The sequence below is a fragment of the Poeciliopsis prolifica genome, unplaced genomic scaffold (assembly GCF_027474105.1).
Source record: "Poeciliopsis prolifica strain line A6 unplaced genomic scaffold, Auburn_PproV2 SCAFFOLD014, whole genome shotgun sequence".
NCBI classification, from domain to species: Eukaryota; Metazoa; Chordata; class Actinopteri; order Cyprinodontiformes; family Poeciliidae; genus Poeciliopsis; species Poeciliopsis prolifica.
Genome location: NW_026562389.1, coordinates 2,951,762 through 2,977,979, shown reverse-complemented (window position 1 = coordinate 2,977,979; position 26,218 = coordinate 2,951,762). Strand labels below are relative to the sequence as shown.

At 36.5% G+C, this 26,218-nt stretch overlaps 2 protein-coding genes across 3 annotated transcripts in view; one reads left to right on the top strand and one right to left on the bottom strand.

The window, feature by feature from the left end:
• Positions 1-60: 60 nt before the first annotated feature.
• prxl2c (peroxiredoxin like 2C) lies at positions 61-3,658 on the bottom strand. Of its 2 annotated transcripts, XM_055039020.1 has the most exons (6): positions 3,388-3,658; positions 3,094-3,162; positions 2,873-2,926; positions 2,058-2,163; positions 1,787-1,921; positions 61-1,702 (listed from the first exon to the last, which is right to left on the bottom strand). In XM_055039020.1, exons 1-6 carry the CDS (start codon positions 3,568-3,570, stop codon positions 1,572-1,574), a joined length of 678 nt encoding a protein of 225 aa, XP_054894995.1. In that variant the 5' UTR covers positions 3,571-3,658; the 3' UTR covers positions 61-1,571. The 2 variants fall into 2 exon arrangements, with proteins under 2 accessions (XP_054894995.1, XP_054894996.1); XM_055039021.1 differs by lacking the exon at positions 3,094-3,162.
• Positions 3,659-4,909: 1,251 nt separating this feature from the next.
• The window catches only part of fbxl17 (F-box and leucine-rich repeat protein 17), a 239,412-nt gene continuing 218,103 nt past the window's right edge, over positions 4,910-26,218 (top strand). Inside the window, exons 1-6 of the mRNA XM_055039391.1 lie at positions 4,910-5,239; positions 6,302-6,805; positions 7,922-8,284; positions 8,377-8,499; positions 8,635-8,892; positions 8,991-9,122. Coding sequence (XP_054895366.1) covers positions 6,323-6,805; positions 7,922-8,284; positions 8,377-8,499; positions 8,635-8,892; positions 8,991-9,122 — 1,359 coding nt within the window. The 5' untranslated portion in view covers positions 4,910-5,239; positions 6,302-6,322. The remainder of the gene's footprint in view (positions 5,240-6,301; positions 6,806-7,921; positions 8,285-8,376; positions 8,500-8,634; positions 8,893-8,990; positions 9,123-26,218) is intronic.

Here is a 26,218-nt window from a genome sequence, read left to right as displayed (position 1 = left end):
TCAGGGGGAGTTGAATGCACCTGACCAGACCCTTGAATGTGATAAAATGAAGTGAAGCTGGAGATAACATTTTATTTGATAATATGATTAAAAAACCCTTAAAAGATTAATTCAAACAACAGTACAACCGTCACTTTACGCAAAGTACAGATGTAAAATTGCACTCCTATATACAAAGAAACATGAATGGAGTCATAGAAACTAAACAAAGCCAACATAAACAATTAACTCAGCTCTGAAATCTCTTTCAAGTAGTTCTCATACCTGTTGAAAGCTGTGAATACTTTTAGCAAAAACTTTCTCACATTACGAAAACAAACTTGCATGAAGGGCATCTAATTGGGATTCTGTTTGATAGATCAACTAAGCAGAGCTTATTTGTTAGATAGAAGGAAAATTGTTTAAATATTTTTTAAATAATAATTGCTCCATGTGGCTTGCATTTGTATTCACTTTTCTAGTGTTCTATAAAGGTGTTGCTGCTCATTTTTATAGGATCTATTGCATAACTACTCAATTTGTACTTTTGTATGGAGTCATTTGTGCTCTAATCATAGATTTGATCAGAAATTTTCTAATATTTGTGCTGCTGCGATATTATATAGTCCATGTCCATGTATATTCCATCTCTTTTCATTTACTCTGATACTCCTAAATAAAATACAGAATGAGCCACATGCACTACAGAACCCAGCTGTATAATTTAATTTGCTTGAAAAATGTTTTTTTCAGACACTTCCAAGTTTGAGAGAGATTGATGCAATAAAAAAATATAAGAATATACAAAACTACCGGTCTCTCAGTGTGCACAACTTGTTGGGCCTTCCCCTCAAACACTGCCATTAAATACTGGTTATAACAACTGTTTTTTCAGAGGGCCTAAGAACAAATGTTCTTCATAGTTTTTTATTAGCAAAAATAATTTTAAAAAACACATTATAATTTGCCTTCCATTTCACAATTGTTCAAAACTTTAAGTTGGTCAGTCAAATGAAATTTCATGAAAGTAAACAAAAATGTAAAAAGGTTCAAAATAGTCATTTTGCCCAGGACAGTGATTTCTTTTCAAAACTAAAACGACAAGAAAAATTCTATTTTTTTGCTTTGACATGTGTGACATGAGTAGTCTATACAAATGCTGAGAACACGCTGGCCAAAGAAAATACAGCATGTAAAACAAAAATGAAATATTTAGCATATTCAGTTCTATCTTCAGGTCTGTAACTTATGCAGACTGGCAGAACTAGTTATCACTATTTGATTTTTACTGATACATCTTTTCACATTTTAAACATTTAGTATTCAGATTTTTGCTTTGAACTCATTCCCATAGTTCTGGGAACTTTCCCAACTTAAGTAAGCAAAACATGTCAGATCCAGTTTGTATCTATATCCTGATGAGATCAGACTAAAAGTGACACTAGATTAAAATATTAACCACTGTCCACTGACAGACTGAAAAATAATATTGGAAACACAGGAGCTTTAATTTATTTACATCATAAACAGGAACAAAAGAAGTGTGACTTCTAGCGGCTCAAAGAAAATGAGTAATCCCAAATTAATTAATGCTACACATGGATAATTTTTGGTTTAGGACTGAAGTCCAGGCTCTGTTGAACTCCAGCAAGTTGGAGGAGCCAGGCGATGGGCATGTGATCCAGTCGGTTCATATCAAAATGACAAAATTGAACTTGAGAGCCTGCAGAGAGCAGAAGAAAAGAAAAAGAAAACTAAATAAAAGAAGCAAAACTGTATGATTGAAGACTAAGAGATTGTGCCTTACCTGGTCCTGCAATAATAGCTCCACCTTGTTGGTGCAAATCACCTTGAAAATCAAAGGCAGGGCTGGTCATAGCCCTCCATATGCTCTTTATTTGGCCCAAAAATAAACCAGACTTCACATGAGGACTGGGCAGCGCTGGTTACAAAAACACATCTCGGTAATTTTAAGCTTTTATGTGTATTGTATGTAGCCTATCTGCATGTTTTCGAGGTATACTTTCTTTTTAATCTAACACTAGCAGAAACACTTTAAACTCTCATAAATATATTACCAGAGTCTGTGAATGTCTCCTCTCTTTTCATCCCAAGCTTTAGGTAAATGGATCTTTTTGGATCCACATATATTTCATGAGAATAGCCCGTCAGCAAGCAGAAAGGCTGGATTAAATGTAGAGGAGCACAAAGAACTTATTCAGAAATGAATTTAAAAAAAAAAAGAATCCGTTATGGAGTAATAAAGAAAGCTGACATGATTTTAGTTTAGGACAAACGGCATAGAAATCACAGGTGAAACATTTAAAAGTACTTGCATTCCTTTCACTTCTTTGCATTATATACAATTCCAAATACCGAATTTAAATGAGAATGTATTTTATAGGAATATTACACAAACACTATAATGCAGAGTTGTGCTGTTAAAGGAAAATTATGCAGAAATTCCAAAATGTGTATAAATTCAAATCTAAAAAAGGCAATTGTGTTCCACCCTGATAAATGAATATATTGTGGAACCACTTTTTGTTTTGAGGGGTGTCTCAGCCAGTTTTGCACATTTAGAGACTGACATTGTCTTTTTTTCTGAAATAGCTCAGATTCTGAGAGATTGCACAATCTCTCTTCCCCCCCCCCCATTTACAAGTGCACTATTGTGTTGGTCATTCACATAAAATCCAGATAAAACACATTGCAGTTTATGACCTGACAAGATGTGGTTCAAGGGGGATGAAAACATTTGCATTTGTATGTGCCATGTATGCACATACAACATTTATATAAAATTCCAAATACCGGTTTTAAATGTAAAGTCGTACATTTCTTGGGACAATGTCACACAGTATCGATGTTAACACAATATTGATTTTATTACCTCTATATGTTGATGGGCAGACTGACCTATAACAACCAGTCTTATTCCAGCCTCCTGCACAGACATACAGCAAAAAAACTGGTATTTCAACAATAAATCCAACTCATATTTACTCAAGTTGTCACCATAACACTATACAGCATTATGGTATTGCCATAATAAATAACTAAATATCTGAGAGATCATACGAATGTAGGCACGTCCTACATGTCAGGACTCACCTCCAGAGCTCCTCTTGGCACTTTGCTTAAATCATCAACATACTCCTTGCAGCTGTAGCACAAGAAATTCTGCGAGGACAGACGGTGTGTGGCATTCACAAGCATGTACTGTGAGAAAACGAGTTTTAAACTGCCTAAAAGCTGAGTTTATGTAGCACTTCGTTATACTCTGTATGGCTATTTCATTCCCGTTTTCGCCACAAAACGAGAAACCGAGTGTGGACGTGTGCAGGAGGAGCTGAGGGCCACTCAGCTGACAAACTAAACAAACTTCAGAAAGTGTCATTGCCTTACCCGGACGAAAATGATGACCGATTTGCTGTCTTGATATAAACTCTTGAAAAGGAAAGAGTCTCCGCGGCGGTCGTAAATCAAACAGTCCTCGACATCTTTAAGGTTGATGTCGGCAATGGGGGCTGCAGCTGTCCACCTTTCCGAAGAAACCTGTTGAGTAATCGGTGAGATCAATTCAGCCATTTCCCTCCCTGCATGCAGTCTTCCCAGCAAGCAGCGCTATTTCGGGAGTTGCCTCTCAGCCTGGAGGAGCTGGAGCTGGGAAGTGGAACTTCACGCCCATGGAAAAAAGAGAGAGAGAGAGAGAGAGACAAAGAGAGACACACAGAGAGAGAGAGAAGGAATTTAACACAGGTCTAATTTGGAATTTGTACAGAACAAAAGAATGTTCGATTAGTCATGTATTTATTCATTAAAAATAATTGAATATTGTTTGCCATAATTAACTAGATACACATGATACTATTATCTACGGAAGTGTGTTTGTTTAAGCTACACTCAATCAATATTTTTGCAAAAGTGCCTTGTGTGGTTACCTTTGCAAATCAATAAAATCACATCTTTGCCCGCTGTGGTTCTTTACAATCTAGCTCAGACACAATCAAATTGAGCAATGAACACTTTTCAAGTTTTCTCAGAGTTTCTAAATTGGATTAAAAACTGAACTTTGACTGAACAATCAAAACACAAAGACATGAATTGTTCCAAACCTAGCTGCTACCGCTTTGGCTGTCAAGTTTAGAGTCACAGTCCTGCTGGAAGATGAAACCCATGCAGTGAAAAGATGAGTTGGATATCCAGTATTACACGGTGCACAGATATTTTTTACACACGCACAGGTATTTTGAGACAAATTTCTGTCCAGCCTTTTGGCTAATTCTAGTACATTCACAGAAATGTTATTTAATGTGCTTTCCCCCTACCCGATAAATTAAATCTGAAGTCTTTTACGACTATTTAGAGGTGTCACAGTAAAGGGGCATGAAATGCAAACCAGACAATTTCAGATGTTTACTTTATTACAAATAGAGAAAAATACACCATATTTTTGTTGGCTGTTCAATAAATACACATTTGGGATGTGGCAAAGCAAAAAAAATATTTATTGTCATGTTTTTCCAGATGACAACTCCTTCTTAATAATTTAATACCTTTAAGTTATTCCATATAAATGAATAGTATATATAAAGATATTAACAGTTCATAGTCTAGCTTATCTTATGCATAAAAATACTAGCAGCTCTAATTTTATTTGCAAGAATTCATTGGATTTGAAGCTGGTTTAAGATGCAGTAGCTCGTAAATAGGGCATTTTAAAATGTTGTTTTCTATCTTCGTTTTGCATTGATTGTGTAGAATATGGACTTTTTAGTAAAGTCACTATTCTATCGGTATTTAGCTCAGGAATAAAACTGTTGATGTTCATTCACCATCGTCTATATGCGAGATGAAACTTTGGCCTCGTTTGGATTTCCAAATCGCCCTCGTCGGCTTCCTTCGCTCTGCCCTCTCGGTGCGGAAGTGTTATCCTACAGAGCAGCAGCAGAGGCAGAGCTGCAAACTGTTTGGATAAACACCTCGGCGGGTCCCGTGCTGCTTCCTCGGCCCCTGCGTCTTCGCCGTCGGGTCTGTCAGCGCTCACTTTGTCCGTATTTCGTAGCAGGACTATGCGGGGACCGTCCGGCGGAGTGCATTGAGAGCTGCTTCATGCTGAGAGCTACAGCTAAGTTAGCATCTGATGATGAAGATGGAGCTGCTTAGCCTACCAGAAAGCTCTTAGCTTCTGCCTTTTTCACTCTAAATGAGGGAGAAACCGTGAGCTAAACTGGACTTATACCTGCAGAGAGTTCAGGTAAGTCACAGCCTCAAGGTTTACCGTGCTGTGTGTTTTTGTTTATGCTAGTCGAAGAGCCACCTGTTCACTGTTTACATCCTTGTGTTTTCATTCGGCTGCAGCCAGACGAGGTAAAAAAAAAAATCTGTTCAAAAAGCTAAACTTTATTCTGATTTAAACAGATCCGCAATTAAATAGAAATTGTAAAAGTAATATCTCTTATCAGGAAATAATAAAATACGCATGACTCTACAGGATACTACTGCATTTCGGATGAAGTATGATTGGCTTCACTAACAAGGGTAAAACTAGTTTGGTTTAATCATTAATGAAGTTGTTCATGTCGATAACTCTTGACAGTACTGAGCATTCATTCAGCGTATCCCTATAAGTCCCTTGATTTTTATTGACTCACACCTATGCATGTTGCTCTCAGTAAATTCTTGTATCATCGAATATTTCTGCAAAGCAATTAAAAGAGATAAAGGCATAAATTCATCAAACGCTGAGTAATTTATTTAAGCCATTTGTAGGAGTTAACTTTGACTTAATTTGGGCAATCAAACTCCCAAACTCTGGGAGAACTTCACAATTTGACTCTCAAAATATGTGTAATATTAAAATCTAGCATTGTTGCAGCATAGAGAATAGACTCCATCCCCTGTTTGCCCCCTCAAAAAGAAAAAAGAAGCCTTTTAATTTTCTATTGGAAGACTGAGGAGAATGAATGTAATGCTGCTTTGAGTGAAAGATCCATCACAGTGAAGCTGGTGATTGATTTATTTAGAAGTAGATAATAGTGGCAAGGGAGGAGTTTCTTGTTTTAAATGTTGCCTGACAGAGAAGGTGTTGCTCTTAAGTCAAGGTTTATATGTAACCCATGTGTCACTGGGAACATTTACCATCATGTCTCCACTTTGTACCCAGTCTGTACAATTTCTTCTGTACTGGCGTTTCACAACCACTTTATGTCCATGTGATTTTTATTTTCTTTAGCAATCAACTAATTTGATGAAATAAGGAGAATATTATTCCTAGAAATGCAGTTGCAATAAAAATACATGTATTTCTAATTGTCAGGAGCTTCCTTGAATCATCTATATGGGCCATCTTCTCTCCAAAAATGGTTTACGCCTGAAGAAGAGGACGCACAAGTTAAATCACAGGAAGAAGAAGAAGAGGAACTGTTTTCTCCAGGGGCCTTGCATGCTCTGCTTCATCGTCCACAGCAACAGCAGTGGTCTTGACGACGACAGCGACCAGCTGGAAGCCGGTGTCAACGGCTACCGTCACAACAGCATCGCTGGAATCAGTGTGCCGGGTGTAGGTGAAGTCGGCATCGGAGCGGCGGCAGCCTCGAAGCTCGCGGAGCGATACGCGGCTCTTGCATCGCCTGAAGATTGCTCCAAGTTTCTGCTGTCGCAAAGAGAACTTGCCATCTGGGAGGGCCAGGGGAGGAGTCTTTTGTCAGCTGTTCCTGCCAAACTGATTCCACCACCGGTGCTTTTCCGAACGGCTGGTGTGTCTGTCACTGTGCCCATACCTGTGGCTGTTCCCGGCTGCACCAGCGAATACGCAGAGATGGTAGGCATCGACTCTAAACTCTCTAGCTGCTGAAAACTCTTACAGAAAGTATTCAGACGCCTAGACTCTCATCAAATTTTGTCACGACACAGCTACACATTGTGTTTGAAAACACAAAAATTTCCAAATATTATAAAATTTTTCTTCTTCACAACTATGCACTTTGTTGGTCTATAACAGCGGTCTGCAGCCTCCAGAGCAGCAAGTGGCTTTTTTGCCCTTTTCCACAATGGCTCTTAAAAACATAGGTAAAAAATAATAATAAACTAGTTAATGTTTTTAAATATAGATATGATAACAAATGCAAGTTTTAGTAGACTTTTTCATGGAACAATTGCATAAAATTTCAACAACAGAATGTCAATGAAAGTACCACTAATATTTTTTGATACGCTTTTCTTGTCATTAGGTGGAATGTTGATTTTAAAAATATAGATTTTTCATAAAAATCAACATCCCTCAGAAAAAAATGTATTCAGCTTCTTTTTGCAAAAATTGTTTTACAAACAGCGTTTTTAAGAATGATGAGACATTTCCTGAACTAGATATTCATCCAAATTGGAAGTTGTCGCCTTAGTCTACAAATGTTACAAGGTTATGTAACATTTGTAGACCAAAGCAAATTTTATTCAATTGAACCGAGGGACAAAAATGTCTCTTTGGTTTGTAAATGGTAAATGGCTTGTACAGGTTGCAGATTCCTGGTCTGTAACATAAAATCCCAGTAAAATACTTTGTAACTTACGGCAAAATTATGACAAAATGTGGAAAAGTTAACCTTCTCCGGATGCCTTTTTAGGGACAAGTAAATAATATATTTATAAAATTTGTATAAAACAAAAAAATTGAGTCATTTAAAGTCTTTTCTTTTCTGTACACCTTAAAATGAACAATTTTCATTCATTGTTGAAGTAGTTACAAAGTCAAAAGAAGTATTGAAAGTACTTCAGTCAGTTTTTCATTTTAAAATGTAAAGTCAGATGTATTAAAGCCTCGATAAATCAAAAGTCCCTGATCAAAAAAGTTGCACCTGAACACACCGTGCAGACACTTGATAACTAAGCTGTGCCGTCTCAATAGAGAACCTGATAGATCTGCCTGCATCTCTGAATGCAGGTGTGCAAGAGGAAGTGCTCGGAGGTGCAGAGGTGCACCCCATGCAAGCAGCCGCGCTGTGCCTTTGCTGCTCCTGATGGAGTGGGAGCAGGAGGAGATGTAGGAGGAGCAGGGGATGCTGGTTCGAACTCTGAAACTGGTCACAGCCACCTTCCCATCTGCCCCATTCCCTCTTCCTCTTCCACCTCCACTTCCTCCTCCCCAGCAGAGTGCTGCTGTGGGTTGACTCTTCATACCGAATCGCCCAACAGTTCAGAGTCAACCCCGTGCTGCCTGCATCACTATGATGACTGCCAGGCTAGAAGTTCTGATGCTGCTGAGCATCTAAGTATCAACCACCTGCCTTCCTCCATTCTTCTTAAGGTCAGTGAAGGGAATGTAACTCTCTGTTACTTATACTTTTTTATTTGTATGCATTAGTAAACTAGAAATGCTTGCGTTTCTTCTGCTCACAGGTGCTGTCCCACCTGACAGTGAAAGAGCGCTGTCTTTGTGCCTCTCTTGTTTGTAAGTATTGGAGGGATCTTTGCTTGGACTTTCAGTTCTGGAAGCAAATCGACCTCAGTGGCTTGCAACAAGTAAGAGACTATTTATTGATCATTACTCTTCATAAACATCACTATTCATAAAGAAAACCTTTGCTTTCGATAATAGAAAATAAAACTGTCTTTTAAATGCATTTGTCAAATTTTTTTCTTGTTCTTATTCTTTAGGTCAACGATGATCTCCTTGTGAATATAGCATCTCGGAGGCAGAATGTGACTGAGATTAACATCTCAGATTGCAGGGGAGTCCATGATTATGGCGTGTCCTCTCTGGCCTCCCACTGTCCCGGTCTGCAGAAGTACACAGCTTACAGGTGCAAGCAGCTGGGTGACATCTCAGTGACAGCTTTGGCGACACACTGCCCTCTCCTGGTCAAGGTGCATGTGGGAAACCAGGATAAACTAACTGATGCGGCATTGAAGAAGGTGAAGCTTTTGTTCCAAGTGACGTTCAGTTCAGTTGTTGGTTCACAAAAGTTGCCAAATATTTTGATGCTTATTCATTTTTTGTTTTTTGCCTTCAGTTGGGAGCAAACTGCAGGGAGTTGAAGGATATCCACTTGGGTCAGTGCTATGGCATCACTGATGAAGGTATGATGGCGTTGGCTCGAGGATGTCCAAAACTGCAGAGACTCTACTTGCAAGAGAACAAAATGGTGAGTTGAACACTTTTAACTTCATACAAATATTTATTCTTTTCTTCTTCACTTCATGCAAGGCGGTTTGGTTGTTGGACTGTCTTACTGTCGCATAGAAGCTCTTTTCATAGCTTCTTGATTTATTGGTTCTGTTAGCATTTGAGAATGAGATATTTATGTTTGATCAGGGAGGGAATTCTCAACTGTCAATCAAAACAGCAACTTAAAGGCTTTTCATGCAGAAACTACATGATGCATTGACCTGTTTGTGTCTGGTTCAGATGTCCATCTGGCCTACACATCTGGCTGTTGCTGGAACTTTAACCTTTAGACTACTTACTTCAGGAGACAAACCCAAAACTGTAAATAATAAGACATCATATTCAAATATGTGGCATATTGAGTGACTTGAGAAAACCTGGTCTGGAAGGTAGAATCCACTTTGTATCTGTTATGTTCCATAATTATATCTGGAAGGTTTAAGATCATGGTATACATCTTATTAAAGGCTAAAGTACTGAAATTTGTGTATTTTGTATGCATTATTGTGTTTCCTTATTAGCGCTTTGTAGGGTATCTAGATCTTTCCTGTTTCTAATTGTAGTTTGAGAAACTGATGGCAAAACAATATTCTTTTATTTCCTGTGCCTCACAAAAGTATTCATTCACTTTGAATATTTCAAATCTGATCACGTTACAACCGTGATTGGATCAACACAAAGAAGAAATGACTTGTGACAGATAAAAATGTGAAGAGTGTAATGTGCATTTGTATTGCGTCCCCTTCACATGTATGTAACATAATGTCGATATAAAGCCAGTTGTTCTAGTTAGACCTCAGAGGATTTTCACAGAACATTAGGGAACAAACAAGGGCAAAGGTTAAAGCCTAAGTCAGCTATAAATCAATATGTAAACCTTTTAAGCTTTTCACCGAACACTGTTCAGTCCATTATCTTAAAACGGAAAGAGTGTAGCACAGCTACAAACCTTCTAACACATACTGATATGCAGTTAGTGACAGTAATGTTCTCAATCGGCATTATAAACTAATGCCAGTCAAGGTTTAGACTGAAATCTAACTGAGAATGAGTTGCAATGTTTATAAAAACCCTATCTAGATGCTCTCCATCCAGTCCGAATGAGAAAATCAGGCAAACATTTCTGTTTTCTGAGCAACACTGGGAGATGCCACAATATATCCAGATGTAATAATTTGTGAAACATTTTAAAAAGTGTGCAATATATTTATCCACAATTGTGTACCACTTTGTGTTTTTATATAGACAAACATGAAGAAAAAATATTTAAGGCTCATAAATACGACAATGTTTATATAGTATACTAAAATTTAAGTATGTTAAAACTATTAGGAGGAACTATAGTTTGGCTACCTGCGCTAAACCACCACCAGATGGGGCTGTTTTCTGTAAGCAGCTGGTAAGCTCTTTCTCCTTAATTTGCCACGTATTCCATAGTCTGGTTCTCTATCATTTCACAATCTTGAGACATTTTTGTATGTACTGTCTGATATTGGACTCAGATGCAGACACAAAATGTGCAGATAACCATTTTATATACTCGCATTACAATTTCAATGGTCCATTTCAACCCCTCATTATGTGGGTGCTCTTTGTTTCACAATGAATCCCAGTGAATATTTCTTTAGAGTCCATGAGTAATGGTGACCTTGATGAATTAGTCCACTTGAAATTGTTAGGAATTGCTTGGTTTTTTAAAACCCCATTCATCAGCTTAATAGCAAATGAAATTAGCGATTAAAGCCAGGTGAGAGATTAATATTGCTGCTGATAACATTTCAGCAAAGGTACATTGATTTCAGATGGGGATATTTAAGATGTGCAGGGGTTGCAGTTATTTAGCGTCTCGTCATTAGGGCAGAGAGATATAGCCCTCATAGCTCATATGAGGGCTTATATCCAGGGAAGTGGTTGTATGGCCTACAAATGACATTAAATTGCCAGGAGTTAAGAAGACAGAGAAGACGGTTATTCCCTCCAACAGCTTTCAAGACAACTTAAGGTTTTCTGTGAAATTGCTGATTTTTACTGCTCTGTGTGCAAATGGTTGTAATTGCTCTTTGAATGAGCGTGGGTCCTGTGAGATCCACAAACGTGCATGAATATTTCCTGTATTATTTGTGTGATTTCAACATAAAATGAAACAGCAAAGAGGTAATTTCGGGTCCTATTTCACAGTTAATGAAAGCTTCCTGGAGAAGATGGAAGTACTTTACATGATATGCGGTAGATATAAAACTGTCTTAAGACAATCCTTTTTTGTCTTGCATGTTCTGTGTCTGTTTATCATAATCAGTCGCAGATGAAGATGAGTTTTTTGCTCACTTTGATCTACCCCAAAAATGCTATAATTGAACCCCCTTTAGGATGTTTCTGTGTGGTCTTTTATCTCCCCTCTCAACTTTTTCTTCATTTTATCTCTCTCTTCTTCCTTACATGTTGTGAATTTATTTATATTATTGAGGCTTTGTTTGGGCTGCAGTAAGACCATGTCAAGCTTTATGCAGGAAGAGTAAGAAGAGAAATCTCCCTGAAAAAGTGGAGTTCTTTTTGATGGTGTTTTAAAATCCTGTCTGTATCAATGGACGTTTCTGCTGATTCTGTCTCTTGTGTGGTTCCTCAAGGATGCTCGTTATTAGAATTTACTTTATTCAACAGACTCATGGTCCACAAGATACACAACAACACAACATAAAAAAAACAAGAGAAAATGAAAAATAAAATACAAGAAGTAGTCATAAAAATATAAATATAAACCTTATAGAAGACTTGTATACCAATGTTTCCAAAGAGCCGACTGGTATCTTAGCGCACTAACAGAAGGCTGTGAGAACATTACAAGAAGATTGTTCGGTGAGTTACCCAAACGACACATAAACTTGTATATCAGATTTCTCAAAAGGGCCTGAAATGTTCTGACATGTGCGTTACAGAACATTTGACTTGCACTGCTGAACCTGGGTTTCTTGATCAAAATTCTCAGAGTCATTATAAGCAACCTTAAGCTTCTGCATACTAGTTTTTTTAAATTTGCACCACAAAGGAGCTGTATACAAGGATGTACAGTAAGCTTTAAACAGGCTTATTTTTACCTCATCAGAGGTAAGATCTGTTGTTATTAAATTTGTTTTTGTGGCTCATTTTTGCCTATATTTAGAAATACTATAATTCACAACTTTGCTTATTTTATTTATGCATCTATATTTATGCTAGAGAAGTTTTATTTAGATAGGACTTTTTCAGCAACAAGGCAGTTCAAAGTGCTTTAGATGAATTTGAAGAAAATCAAAAACAAGCACAGCGAAAAGGAAAACTACACTTTGTCCTGGGTTGTTAAGTATGTAGTAATTTCTAAGTTTGCTCTAGATTAGGAAAGCATAAAGCTAAATGTTGGTTCTCCATGTTTGGTTCTTGTTCTGGGTTGTTAAGTTTTCCACAATTTATAAACTGACAGGAGTTTCTGTTCCGATATTTAAAGTATAAAGCTAAATGTTGGTCTAAAATAATATGTACTCCACAATTTATAAATTAACAGGAATGAATTATTTTAAAAGTGGTAAAGAAGACAAATATCTTGTTTGTAAGCACGGACTTGGTAAATGTAACTGATTCTTTTTCTGAAGTTACACACAAGAATATCTTGTTGAAGTTACATTTTTTGGGGCCTGCCATAGCAAAGCATGGGAGAAATGCGAAACCTTCTATTTGCATGGAACATACCTGTTACTCTACATCTAAAAATAACAGCCGCTTCCTTTCACGATTAGTGCGGCATTACTGTTGCCATTTGAGTACCCATGGCGACGTAATGGGCGGAAAAAAAGAGCCAAATTCAAATCAAAACAATTTCTAAACTGACACTCTTTTGACTCAAAAAAAGAGATGTAATTTCTCTGTCTCACTCACAAATGAGATTTTTACACTGAAGAGAGCTGAGATGTAGGGCAGAGCTTCCAGTGAGACGCCACCTTGGCAGAACACTAACTGCAGACAAGTATGTATGTTTCATAATATATTTACCAAAAATGACAAAAATAATGAACTTTTCTGAAAAATTCAGCAACTGCACAATTCTTGTTAAGCAGTCTTTCAAAAGGAGCAGAAGAAATCTTATGTATTTTGAACAATAATAATATTTGTTGTTAATCTGTTGCTGAGATATGAGTGCATTTTCTGGTAAACATCTGATTTTTTACTTTTGCAGAATTTCCAACTATAAATTTCTTGTGTCTAAGCAGGTAAACAGTATTTCAAAAGATCTTATGTTTTATGAACAATAATATTAATTGTTATTAATTTATAGTTAAGAGATCAGTGTTTTTTTTTCTGGTAACAAACTGCCACAAAGTATAAATCAGATTTTTACTTTTGTGTTGAATGTTTAATATATTCACCACCAATGACAAAAAAAAAAAAAAAAAAAAAAAAAAAAAAAAAAAAAAAAAAACCTTTTCTGCCAAATTCATCAACTGCACAATTCTTGTTGAGTAGTATAAGATAAACAGCTCGTTGGCTTTTTTCCACGGGCTGTTTTTGATCCAAAAAGGAATTTTGAGTGTCTTTTATGAGTAATCAAAGGCAACAGAAGCCTACGCTAACAGGCCAGCGTTTCAAACCTAGAAGAGATTTGAACAATAATAGTATTTGTTGTTAATCTGTTGCTAAGAGATGAATCTGATTCAGACTTTGCTGCTACAAAGTATGAATCAGATTTTTACTTTTGTGTTGAATGTCTGTTTTATAATGTGTTCACCACCAATGACAAAAACAAAACATTTTCTCTTTTTTTAAATTCACCAACTGCTCAATTCTTGTTTACTAGTATAAGACAAGCAGTATTTCAAAAGAGCAGAAGAAATCTTGTGGTTTTTGAACAATAACAATATTTGTTGTTATTCTGTTGCTAAGACATGAGTGCGTTTCCTGGTATTCAAGTGCCATGAAGTAAACATCTGATTTTTATTACTTGCAAAACTTACCAACTGTACATTTCTTGTTTTTATGCAGATAAACAGTATATTCAAAGAGCTTATATTTTATGAACAGTAACATTACTTATTAATTTGGTGTCAAGAGATGATCTCTTTACTTCTGGTAACAAACTGCCACAATAGTAGAATAGCCACACACTTTTCCTTTTCTGTAGAATGTTTTATAATCTATTCACCACCAATGAGAAAAAAAAAAGAAAAAAAATCACATTTCTGCCAAATTCACCAACTGCACATTTCTTAAGTAGTATAAGATAAGTAGTATTTCAAAAGAGCTGAAGAAATCTTATGTTTTTTGAACAATAACAATATTAATCTGTTGCTAAGAGATGAGCGTGCTTTTTGATAACAAAGTGCCATGAGGAAAAACATTTGATGTTTACCATTTACAAAATTTTCCAACTGTATATTTCTTATGTTTATGCAGATAAGAAGTATTTCAAAAGAACTTATGTTTTACAAACGATAATTAATTTGGTGTTGAGGGATAAGCGTTTTTTCACAAAGTATAAACTTTTGTTTTGAATGATTTTTCACTTTTGTTTTGAATGTTGGTCTTATAATATATTCAGCACCAATTACCTGAAAAAAAAAGAGAAAAAAATGTACTTTTATGGCAAATTCACCAACTGTGAAATTCTTTTTAAGTGGTATAAGATAAACAGTATTTCAAAAGCGTTTATGTTTTATAAACAATTAATTTGGTATTTCAGACGTGTGTTTTTTTCCTCTGGTAACACGAATTGCCACAAAGTATAAATCAGATATTTCATTTTGTGTTGAGTTCTGTTTTATAATATGTTCACCAGCAATGACAAAAACAAAACATTTTCACTTTTCTGAAAAATTCACCAGCTACTCAATTCTTGTTAAGATAAGTTGTATTTCAAGAGTTGAAGAATTTTGTTTTCAAACAATAATATTTGTTATTAATCTGTTGCTAGTAAATGAGCGTGTTTTATGGTAACCAAGTGTTACAAAGTAAACATGATTTTTACTTTTGCAAAAGTAAAAGTCAGAAGGCAGTGCATTAAGATTAGCACAAACTTTGCCAATGTAGCAATTGCCCATGTTAGCAGTAGTAATTTCCCTAAAATAAGCTTTTTAGCTATTATTTTTATTTATTAGCTGTGTTTAGCATACTGAATGGAGGAAGTCAATATAAGACAACATGCTAATTCTACCCCACATGTCACTGACAGCATTAAGGCTAACATTAGCATTTTGGCTATAGTTAGCGCATACACTAATTTCAACATTCTGAATAGAGTAAGTCCATGCTACTCAACATGCTTGTGACTCTCCGCATACTATTGAGTACATTGTAGCTTACTTACATTGTAGCACTGATGCCAATTTATAGCATCAGAACGCCGGGTTCTGGCTCGTTTAAATTTCTTCAGAAAAGTTCTAATTTTTGTCTTGTTCTTGTGAAAAAAAGGTTGATGTGTTTCAGATTAGAAATGTTGATCTCCTAATCTTTCAAGATAGTCATCTTGCATAAAATAGCTGCCCTATCTGAAATGTGTTGTTTTATACTTCTTAGTGCAATTGCAGTCTAATTAGAAGGCCTGTTAAACAATATTTATGCCTTCATCAGCAAATAGCTTTTATAATAATGTGTTCATTATCCTTCCCTGTACACAAGGAAGCTAAGAGTGGCTCTATATATGTGCTCTCTACAGCTGTAAAGAACCAAAGGCATGTTTCAACATGCTGTAAAAGACAGTTTCATTTAAAAATTTTAGTAGAGCCACCATGGTGTGCTTGTTGATTGGACTTATTTTTCGTAGTGTAGGAGTGATTGGCAAACCTGAAAATCCAAAGATTCTGGTCACGAGCTGATGTCTCACTACACGTCTGCTGGCAACCTGTTCAAGGTGAACCCTGCCCTTTGCACACTCACTCCCGGGGAGGAACCAGCTACCCAAGTGAGAACTAATTGTAGGAAATGCATGGCTGGATTTGTATGTAGTACTGACAACTTCTCCACACAGACTCTTGAGTTTGTTTTACTGTTGGCAAGCTGATGCTTGCTCATTCACCTCGTTAGACAAGGGCCAGATCTGCCCAGGGCAATGGATAACCTTGGGCTAAAAGTGCTGAGTGAAAAGCAGGTGAATTTGGTGTTTCAGCACCCATTTTTCTTTTCTTTTGACATCCGACCTGCATTGTTTTCTGGGCATTCATCCAATATTTCTGCCAGAGTTGGTTATAGCACGCCAGTTGTATTTCAAGGCTTGTTTACACATGCTGAAGTGTTTTCTTTTTACTCTCATCCATTCATTTTTCTCCTGCTACCTTGAAGGGCAGAGGCTATGAGAATAGCAAATTCCCTTTTTCCTCGTCTTACTTCAATTTGCTGTAGGGAGGAAAGACAGCCCCGAAATTTCAACACTCTGCTCTGTCAGTTATTTTTTTAGACGAATTGGTGGAGGAAATGGAGAAAACTCTTGTTACCTTTACTGAATGCAATTTTTTTTCTCTTAAAAGCACTATAATTTAGTGACAATTCTGCTGCTGAAGCACTTTTTCACTCTTCTTCTTTCCAGAAGAGTGAAATGTGTTGTTTTGTACTTTAAGATTTTTTTGGGCTGGTAGCTTTAATTTTCTGAGGGAGTCTTCCCAAGGGATCAATAAAGTACAAGTCTAAGTCTAAGTCTAGTGGCCTTTATTTGATAGTTAAGTGACAGGAATGTGGGTAATGAGACATGCAGCAGAGGTCACCAGGCCGGGAATCGAACCTGCGACAGTAACATTGAGAACTGAGGCCCTCCATATGCACACCCTTTTTCAACCCTTTTTAAGGAATTTTTTCCTGTCCTGTTGAATTTCACGAGCGCTGCCTTCATTTTCCTGCGGTGTGACTGGAAGATTTCCCCATAGGCTCATTTCAAACACACTTTGAATACTTAGGCTTGTGATTATTTACAACTTTAATTAATTCAAGGTTTGGAAATGTTGGTGGAATTAGAGATGATGTAACATAAATTATTGTGTGCCCTCAATTTGGGTGCAGCTTCTTCTTTGAAAATAATTTAGTGTATCCCCAGCTTCAGATTGTACATGCAGAGGCTGCAATACATTTTGAAAAGACTTGGAGTTTAGACTGGTGGTTTTAGAAGATTGTTTTGGACCTTCTGCTGGATCACAAGCTACAACATTTTTAAGACCAGCAAAACACAAGTGGGGTTTTGCTGGTGGTAACTCTATATTTTGATGGCACAAACATCGCAGCAGAAGGCAGTAATAAAGATATTCTCATAATTTGTTTAAGGTATATTTCTGTTGCACTCCACCATAAAATGAAAGAGACGCAATTTAAAAGATGTAAATTCTAATCTGTAATTAGTGTTAATTTTGTCTGTATTATTTATTAATTTTTTTTGCAAGATTGATGTTGCGCATTTCTTACATTTTCTTATTTTTTATATCTGAAGTTGCATGTGGGGTTTGAATGGATTTTGGTTTCAGTTGAGAAATTACATTTTTAAAAACTCTTAACAGACAATATAATGTTTGGACGGTGTAAATAAACATTTAGATTTGATAAAAGATGGAGTCATTCTATTTAGAAAATAGAACACACATCATTCATTCATTTGAAGATCATATGTTTAAAACCTCACCACAGTAGGACTTTGTTCCATTAATTTTTGTATAAACGTTTATCTACTTTTGCAGAGAGTTTAACTAAAAAATTTGGAAATTTGAGTATGGAAAAGTATGGACTAAAGAAAAAAGGAAACAAAAAAATGTGTCTGAACCCTGGAAGTAATGGATGTCAGTGTGAACAGTGTTTCTTCTTCTTCACCTTCATCTCCAGCTCTGATTTCGCTGCCTAATGTCTCAGCTGTTTGGTTTTTCCTGGCTGCAGGAACGGCTACACGGTTCCACATGTTCAATTAGAGCTAATCAAGCTGAAATGTATATTGACAGAAGCATATGTGGTTAACTAGATTTGAGTGAAATCAAAGACTAAGGACTTGATAATGATGACTGTGTGTTATTATGGGATAGACCTTTTGACAGGAAACAACAGACAGATTTGGAAAAACAAAATCTGAAGACAAGACTAATTGGATTTGAATTTTCCCCTGGAAAATGTTAATATGTTGGACTGTGACTGCAGATAAATAGAATCATAATTACCCAGACACACAAAACAATGCATTGTTCTTCTCTCCAATTCCCATCCCATCTTCTCAGACAGCCATTTAGACCATTCAGGATGTTTAATGTCAGAAGCTGCATGATGTATTTTGTCAGTATCCCTGCTAATGGCACTGGATTATATCTGTCAGATTGAGGAAAAGTTCCAGAATTTCCATGCTTTTATGTCGTCAAGAAGTCTCACTACTTTTCTTCCTCCACATAGTTATCCTTCACTCCTTTTCTCTATTTGTCTGTGTTGATTTTGGAAAAATCTTCACCATTTTCACATCGAAGCTGGAAGAAATCATTGGAGGATTGTTAATGTATTTTATCCATTTGTATATTATTCATACCTACAGAAGTGTTTGACAAATGGTTCAAGGGTAGCTAAAAGTTTTAAAAAATACCCTTGAATTTATGATTATTATCTGAAACCTTATTGCTATTGCATATACAAAAATAGGGTTAAATTATGGACATATTTTAAGAAGTGTTTTACTTTGCTGTTTGCTCTCCTTGAAAATATGTCTGGATTTTGAAAAAGTCTGGACTTTTCCCCTGGATAGAAGTGGTGTATACGCTCTGGCCATTTTATTATGTTCACTTGTTTTTGCTAGAGGATCAGAATAAGAGTATTTAAGTGACTTGAATGCACCGTGGTTGTTGGTGCCAGGTGAACTTGTTGGAGTTTTTCAGAAACTGCAGATCAGCTGGGATCTTGGCTCCCAAGCATCTCTGAGGTTTAGAGAGAATTATCAAAAAAAGAGAAAAGGTCCATTGAGCAGCAGTTGTATGTACAGAAATGCCTTGGTACCAGTCAAGAATCATTTAAATTATTAGTCTGTTTAATCATTTAGAAAGTCTAATCATGACATGGACAACAAAGGATGACAGATTTTTCAACATTTCTCAGGGAAAATGAGAAAGTATGAGATGTCTAATTTTTTTCCAAAATCTTTTTAAAGTTAAATCTGTATTGTTCTTATAAACCAGACCTTGTTGTTAAAGAACAATAATTATGTATTGGACTGTCTGTGTAATGTGCACTACCTGTCACTCCACTAATCTTTGGACCCTCTCCCTGGCAACCTGCACAAAAATCAAAAAAATTAATTGATTCCTTGGTCTAACCTTTAGATAAGTTAAGAATAGGATAAAGTTGTAATTTATTTGGTGACCCCACACATTTTGAAATGATTCTTTGTAACCTTTGCCTCTACTTACATTCTCTGTGGGTGCTCTTAAGTTACCAGCATATTCCTGTCTCCAGTATCCTTCTCTTTACTGCTCTATTGAAGTGTCTCCATATTGATCTATAGTCCCAAAAAGCTCCCTCTCTCCGTGTTTGTGTGTTCACGCCAGTAACTCTTCAGTCTTTTTCTCCAATTTTTCGCTGGGAAGTAATCAGATGCATTAATGAGCGCTGACTTCTGCTCGGACTGCCGGCTGCGCTCAGACACAGACTCTGTCGATAAGTTCGCTCTGCCGTCTGAGGAGGAACAAAAGAAGTTTGAGAGGCCAGGGAGAAAGAAAGGGAAGAAAGTGAAATGTGAGTCTGTGAAGCGTACCTGCAAAGAGATATTTCACCTTGCTACAGTTTTGTTTCGATATTAGTTACCCCTGGAGAGAAATTCTGCCTCAGCATTTGTTTTTTTTTTTTTTTTTTGGTCCTGCAGTCTATCAATAATAGAGAATGAATTGCTTATAAAGAAGAAGAAAAAAGTAGAGGAAGTTTTGCTGACTGGGTCTGTTAAAAGTTTTAACCTTTTGGAAAGAAAGCAAAGTCAAGTGAAAGGCAGGAATTTAAAATCTTAGGCAAGTGACAGAATGCCAAAATTATACCAGTTATACTTGGCAGGGAACAATGGAAAGCAGCTCAACTATTTAGGAAGACATTTAGTCATGCTTTTCCAGTAAGAACACAGTGGGGAGTAGATCTGTAATGAAATCATTAAAAAAATAAAAAAGATTCTTGGTCTGGTTAAAAAAAAAGGCCACACAAAAATATTTGTTTTTATACTTTTTGTGCTTTAGAGAGTGCCTTTTGTTGGATCCACAGCACAGTTTGTAGAGATTTTATGCTGGTATTGAACAATGCTGATTCAATTTCAGTTTTACGTGGCTTCTTGCTTTTTTTTTTTAAACCGTCGGTTATTTAATTTATATTCAATTGTTTAAAGTGTTACAACTCAAGAATCAAATTAGAAATAGAAATCTTGAAAAGACTTTTGAAATAACCAGCTTAAGTGTGAAGCCCAACCACTGGATGGTAAATAAGGGGAAATATCTGCTAAGTTTGAGTTTTCTTAAACGTGTGGGAGTGCTTGTTCTCATCAGTAGAGGGTGCTGTAGGACTGGATATGAATAGCAGAAATACATTCATGAGTAAGACGGGTCCACCAGGCAATTGAATGTTTTCCTAATAGCTAAGCCACTCTTTAATTATTCCAATTAAAAGTTTGTAAATCTTCAGCTTCTTAATTAATTAAACAGTGGCGCAATTACCTTCAAGTTACATTTGTTTTCTTTTTTCTATAACTTTGTACCTACAAAGTATCACAAATATTTTTTATCAATGAAATTATTGTTTTTGATGCAAATGATTTAAAATGAAACTCCCACATGATTTCTATTTGCACTTTTTATCCCTATTTTGCCTCCACATGAAAATTTGACTACTGTGAAAATGAAAATATGCTTTGCCTCACACGTAAATGGGAACTCTGGATGACCTTTGCAATGGTAATATGTAATCTCTTAGTGCCGGAGATGTAGCGGCACTCATGTCCATTACATTATCAAGCTTCTGCCTGCAGCAATCAGAGAGCCTGGGAAGCTTGGAGTGACTGAGGCTTTCATAATGTATGCATCCTCACTTGAAGTCAGAGATGTTGGGCATAGCTACGAAGAAGCCTGCTTTTCAGCTTTTGTGAAATTTGCCCAGGTCTCAGACTACTGCCGTACAAGGGCACACAGACACTTTATAATAAATCTTTAAAAAAAGATTGTTGGGTGAAGTTAATTGCAAAGTTAATTAAAACAGACTATTTTACCTTGTTTTGGTTCTTTAAATTGTTCAAGTAAAAACAAATTCAATCTCAGAAAGTGTTTTGGCTCAAAAGTTTTGCTCAACTGAAGTTTCTTACTGTTGTTCTGACAGCAGCCCTTTGAACCTAAATGCGTATTATTGTTGGTTTGTTTATAGACAAACAATAAACTCAGCCTTGGCTGTCATCATGCATGTTTACTTTTGTTATTTAAAATGTTCATCAAGCCCAATTAAGAGTACAATACTTTGAAATGTTCCTTGAACAAATTGAAGTCTTTCTTTCTGAGACAGAAGCAACAATTATAGAACAAAGTTACCAAAACACTAGACGCCCTCATGCCAACATTATCTGTAGGGTCCCAACAGTACTTGCGTTCATTTGCAGAAAGCTGCTGGTGTGACTGTGGTTGAGAGTGAATATCAGCAATAAATGTCTGCAATCTGAAAAATAGGGACTAAAATGTGAAAATAGCTGTCAGCATGGGTTGGTAGATTCTTATAATAACCTTCAGTAAAAGTATAATAATTTTACAGTATTAATACAAAAAAGTTTTAAACTAAACTTTGTTGTAGTTTTCACCTTATTCTTGCCCAGAATATTGCACGTTTTGTGAGTTAAGCCCAATAATAAAGAGCTAATTGCAGATTTTTAATTATTTGAGATATTCCTGGGTAACTAACCTACATGGGCTGCTATACAGATGCATGCCTCATACGTGCACCTGCTTTTTACAAACAGCCTTACTTTCATTGCATTGTACTCTTTCAGGTTTCCCTCCACGACTATCTGCAATCCCAGATTGCAGCTGTAAGTGCTCTTCTCCATATTGCATTTATTGTAGGAAATATTTACATCTGTGTAATTATGGCAAGACCTTCTGGATTAATCAAAACGGTGAAGTATTTCTTGCCATCGCTTTACGTGCTCTGAGTTTCCAACCTCTTAAATATGTTCGGATTTATGAGAGCGATGAAAAATGAGTCCATCAAATATTGAGCTGCTGAAATTAAATACGCTAAAAATGGTAAAATATTTTCCTTCCCATAGAGAGCAGCTATTTAATACTGAAGTCTTTTGTGAAAATTTAACTTCATAATTTTTTTTTTATTGAGAATAAACAACAAATTTCACCTCAAAGCACTTTATAAGACATAAAGTTCCATTTCATTTCTAATGTGTAAAATCCAATTTGTTGGAAATTGAATTTAAATCAGTTCATTTCTTTCCAACATGACTCATTCAGTCCATTTCACTCCAAACAAAATACAGTGGAGTCAAATTCAGTTGTTTATGAAAAAAGCAAGTTGGGAAAAGTGCTGTCTCTCTAAAGAAAGGCTACATTTATCAGGATGAAACCTTCAGCAGTATGGACATTAATCTGCAGCTGAGAACTAAGAGGGTTTAAAAGGAGTGAAGTAAAGAAGTACTTTCCAGTATCCAGTTCAAGACAGCAGAGGTTCTGTGCAGAATAGAACCTCATATAAAAAGAGAATCAGAAGTAAGGAGTACCTTCTATGTAATTAAAAACAGAGCATATTGTTTCTTCTATTTTAACTAAATGCAGATGGTGGACAGAATGTAACTGAATGCACTAATGCTCTAAAATTATTACTCTATCAACAAATCCAAACAAAATGTATTGTTAGTTAAGGGAGTAGATGTAGTCAGACATTTTTATGCTTCTCTGTGATTCTCTCCTTTGGCTACTATGTCTGAAAAATGTTTTAAGTTGAAGTACAGTTGCAACAGCCCTAAACTTGATATTTTAATGGCTGACCCACCTTTAGCTTGCAGTAAATCGAAAGGTTTATGGCAGCAAAAGTAAGAGCAAGTAATTTTCTGGCCACAGAAAGTCATTGAAAAATGTGGCAGTCATTTAGATTTTCCAGTGAACCAGTTCTGCACTCTGACTGGACTACATTTGCCTTTGACTGCCTACAGAAAGCAGCAACAGCCTCTGACGCTCAGCCAACAGGGATGTCACTATGATATATGGTCCTTTCAGACACCTTGCTCATGCTTTTACACTTCTTAATCTCTTTGCACCTTTTTCTTATGCCCTGTTTCTCTGCTCTCTCGTGATGAGTTTTCCTTTTGTTTGAGAAGGGCAGAAATGATGTCATAATTTAAGGCTTGACCCTAAAATCATCGCCAAGGACTCGCCTTTTTGCCCAGCACCAGTTTAAATGTATCCTGATGGAAAGCCCTCCTTAGGAATTTCTTGTGTCGTGCTTTATGGAGGAAATGCAGAGAGATGGCAGAGGAGACTGTGAGAGAGTGTCTGGCTGACTCGTCAACCTATTTTAATTATTCCCTTCCTTGTCTTCATAGGCCTGCTATTCCTCTCCTCCCTTCAATCCCTTCTCAAACTAAGCATATCCTCCCTCTTGCATCCCCCTCAGCCCTCCATCCTCCTTGTGCTCCCGCTGACTCCTGATTGAGAGACCCAACCCGATCTAAATACTGACTTCATTAGGGATGATTGATAAGACTCAGAAAGCTGCGTGCCCATATTGTGGTGTATAGATGTTGCAGTCTGCGTTTGCTCCCCCCATGATGAATTTGGGGCCAGCAATGGTGGCAGCAGTTCAATACTCGGGGTAATGAATGTGTTTAATAAGCACCGTGGGTCGATGAGCTTAATGAAGGTGTGACAGAGGATGGGCCTGCAGAATGCAGCTCTAACAAGACTCCAACGAGCCTTTGGGGTTAGCGAGGTCACGCTATAATCGGGATTCCCTCACCCTTACAGTTGTTTGCCTTCACTATAGAACATTTCTTCTTGTCCTGCTGATGCTTTCACACTATTATTCACTCTATTTTCAGCAAAATGTTTTTAAATAGCAGTGAGTTCAACACGCAGACCCGAGAGTTTTCTGTCCTTGGACTAAAGGCCACAGAACTGTCATTCTGGGCTAAGATCTTATGTAAGTTTGAACATTGAAAGAAGATTTTCTTTCATTATTTTCAGCTCGAGGTGACCTGCATCTATGCTTTGGGAGGCACCTGCACAGCATTTTTTCTGGTTTCTTTCTTTTTTAGTTTTCTCTGTTCCCATATGTCAAGATGGTATATGGGGTGTACCATCTTGAGTGTGGGGTGTTGGAAAAATTTGATTTTGTCGTCCAAGATTTTTGTTTCGGTTCACAAGATGGATTTACATTTGAAAGTTGAGTTAAAGGACATTGATTTGTGAATTTATTAGTCATTTTTAGAGAAATGTTTTACGTGGTTTTTGGTAATATTTTCCCACAAAGATATGGATTTCATTAATTGTGTGTGTGTTTTTTTTTAAGTATTCTTATCCTGATGCCAGTTTGCAATACAAATGCACTAATAAGAATATGCCAGTAACAATTACTTCACATTTCTTTGTCAGAATAAAGTACTAGCTATTCCCTGTGTTCTTTTGCATAAAAACAGAGAGTAATTGGGGATGTTAGGTGCAGCTAGAGCCCATCCCATTTGTTATTGATGTGCAGTTAACGCTTGAAATATAGTATCCTAACAAATGTTGCATCTGATCAGTCCTTTGTGATTGGATTACTGACACACTGATATTGGGATGACTAATGGTATATGATATCTTATGCAGGACTGCAATTACTCAGCCAGAGATCATAATTGGCAAATTTTCTATCACTCAAACATAGATTGGTCAATATCTGAATCAGCAGATCAAAAAGATAACTGGAAATCTATACTGACCAGAATAGGCATGATTTGCAACTTGAATTCACAGAGTATTCAGTAACGCTAATTACCTTTTTTTGCTTTCTGCCAACATTGCTTGTTTTTTTATTGGTTGTGGCAAGAGGTTCTAGTTGCATTTATTGGTCAAGATAGCTTATATTTTGTCTTTGGATTTAAAAAAAAAAGTGTTTCTGGATTCAAGACCAGCTGCCTCGGCCATGCTCTTGAACTGTTATTCCAGGCTGAGGTTTGACATTATCCACTATCTGAACTGACTCGGTGCAAAGGATGATATTTGAGATATTATTATTCAACATAACCCTCGGTCTCTTTATCCTCCCTCTGCACTATTTGCCCCTGACTTCTCAAAATGCTTTTTCTTTTGCATTCAGCTTCACATACAGCTTCAGTTTCACAGCAGCTTGCCTATCTGTTCAAGGTCGACCTGGCTTAAGAATGCCAGCAAAGATGCTCTGGAGTACTTTGGAGATTTTTTTTTTTTTGTTTCCTTAAGAGAAGATGGTTTCTAAGAGGCATCTCATGGGGTCTGGAGTCTTTATTTTGACTGTTCTAGTCTTCAGAAGCAGAGCTTTGCTGCACAGACTGACGGCTGCACTTTACTCTGCTCCTTCTTATTTTATAATAAATTATAAAGTGATAATAGAGCCTCTCCAGTTGTATATTGTTAGTTATTGTAACTTATAACATTGTACTTAAGGCAAAGCTAAATAATTTTGTCCATAAAGTCTAAGTAATTAAAGGGGAAATAAAACTTCAAACATAAAAATGAAAGGGAAAAATATAAAGGCTCTTTATATTTTACATGTGTGCACTGTGGGTGTTAGATGAATTGCCATCTGTTGATTTATAGATTGCTGCTTGTTATCTCAAAAACATGTGTTTTTTGTCCTCCTTTGTTTAAAACAAGTGCCTGAACACTTTTGTCATAACAGGAGTTCTCCAAACATAAGTTTTCTTGTAGTATAAACATTTGCTTCTTGCCTTCACTGACTTGCTGTGAAAACCAGGAATGTACATACATAAAATAAAAGACACAGATTTTTTTTTCTCATAATCTGAAGTTAAATCAGACTAAACTTCTCTTTTTTTTTTAAATCAGAATTGCCAAAAATATTTTTATTTCCTAAATCGCATGATAGTGAAAGAATAGGTTCTTTCACTAA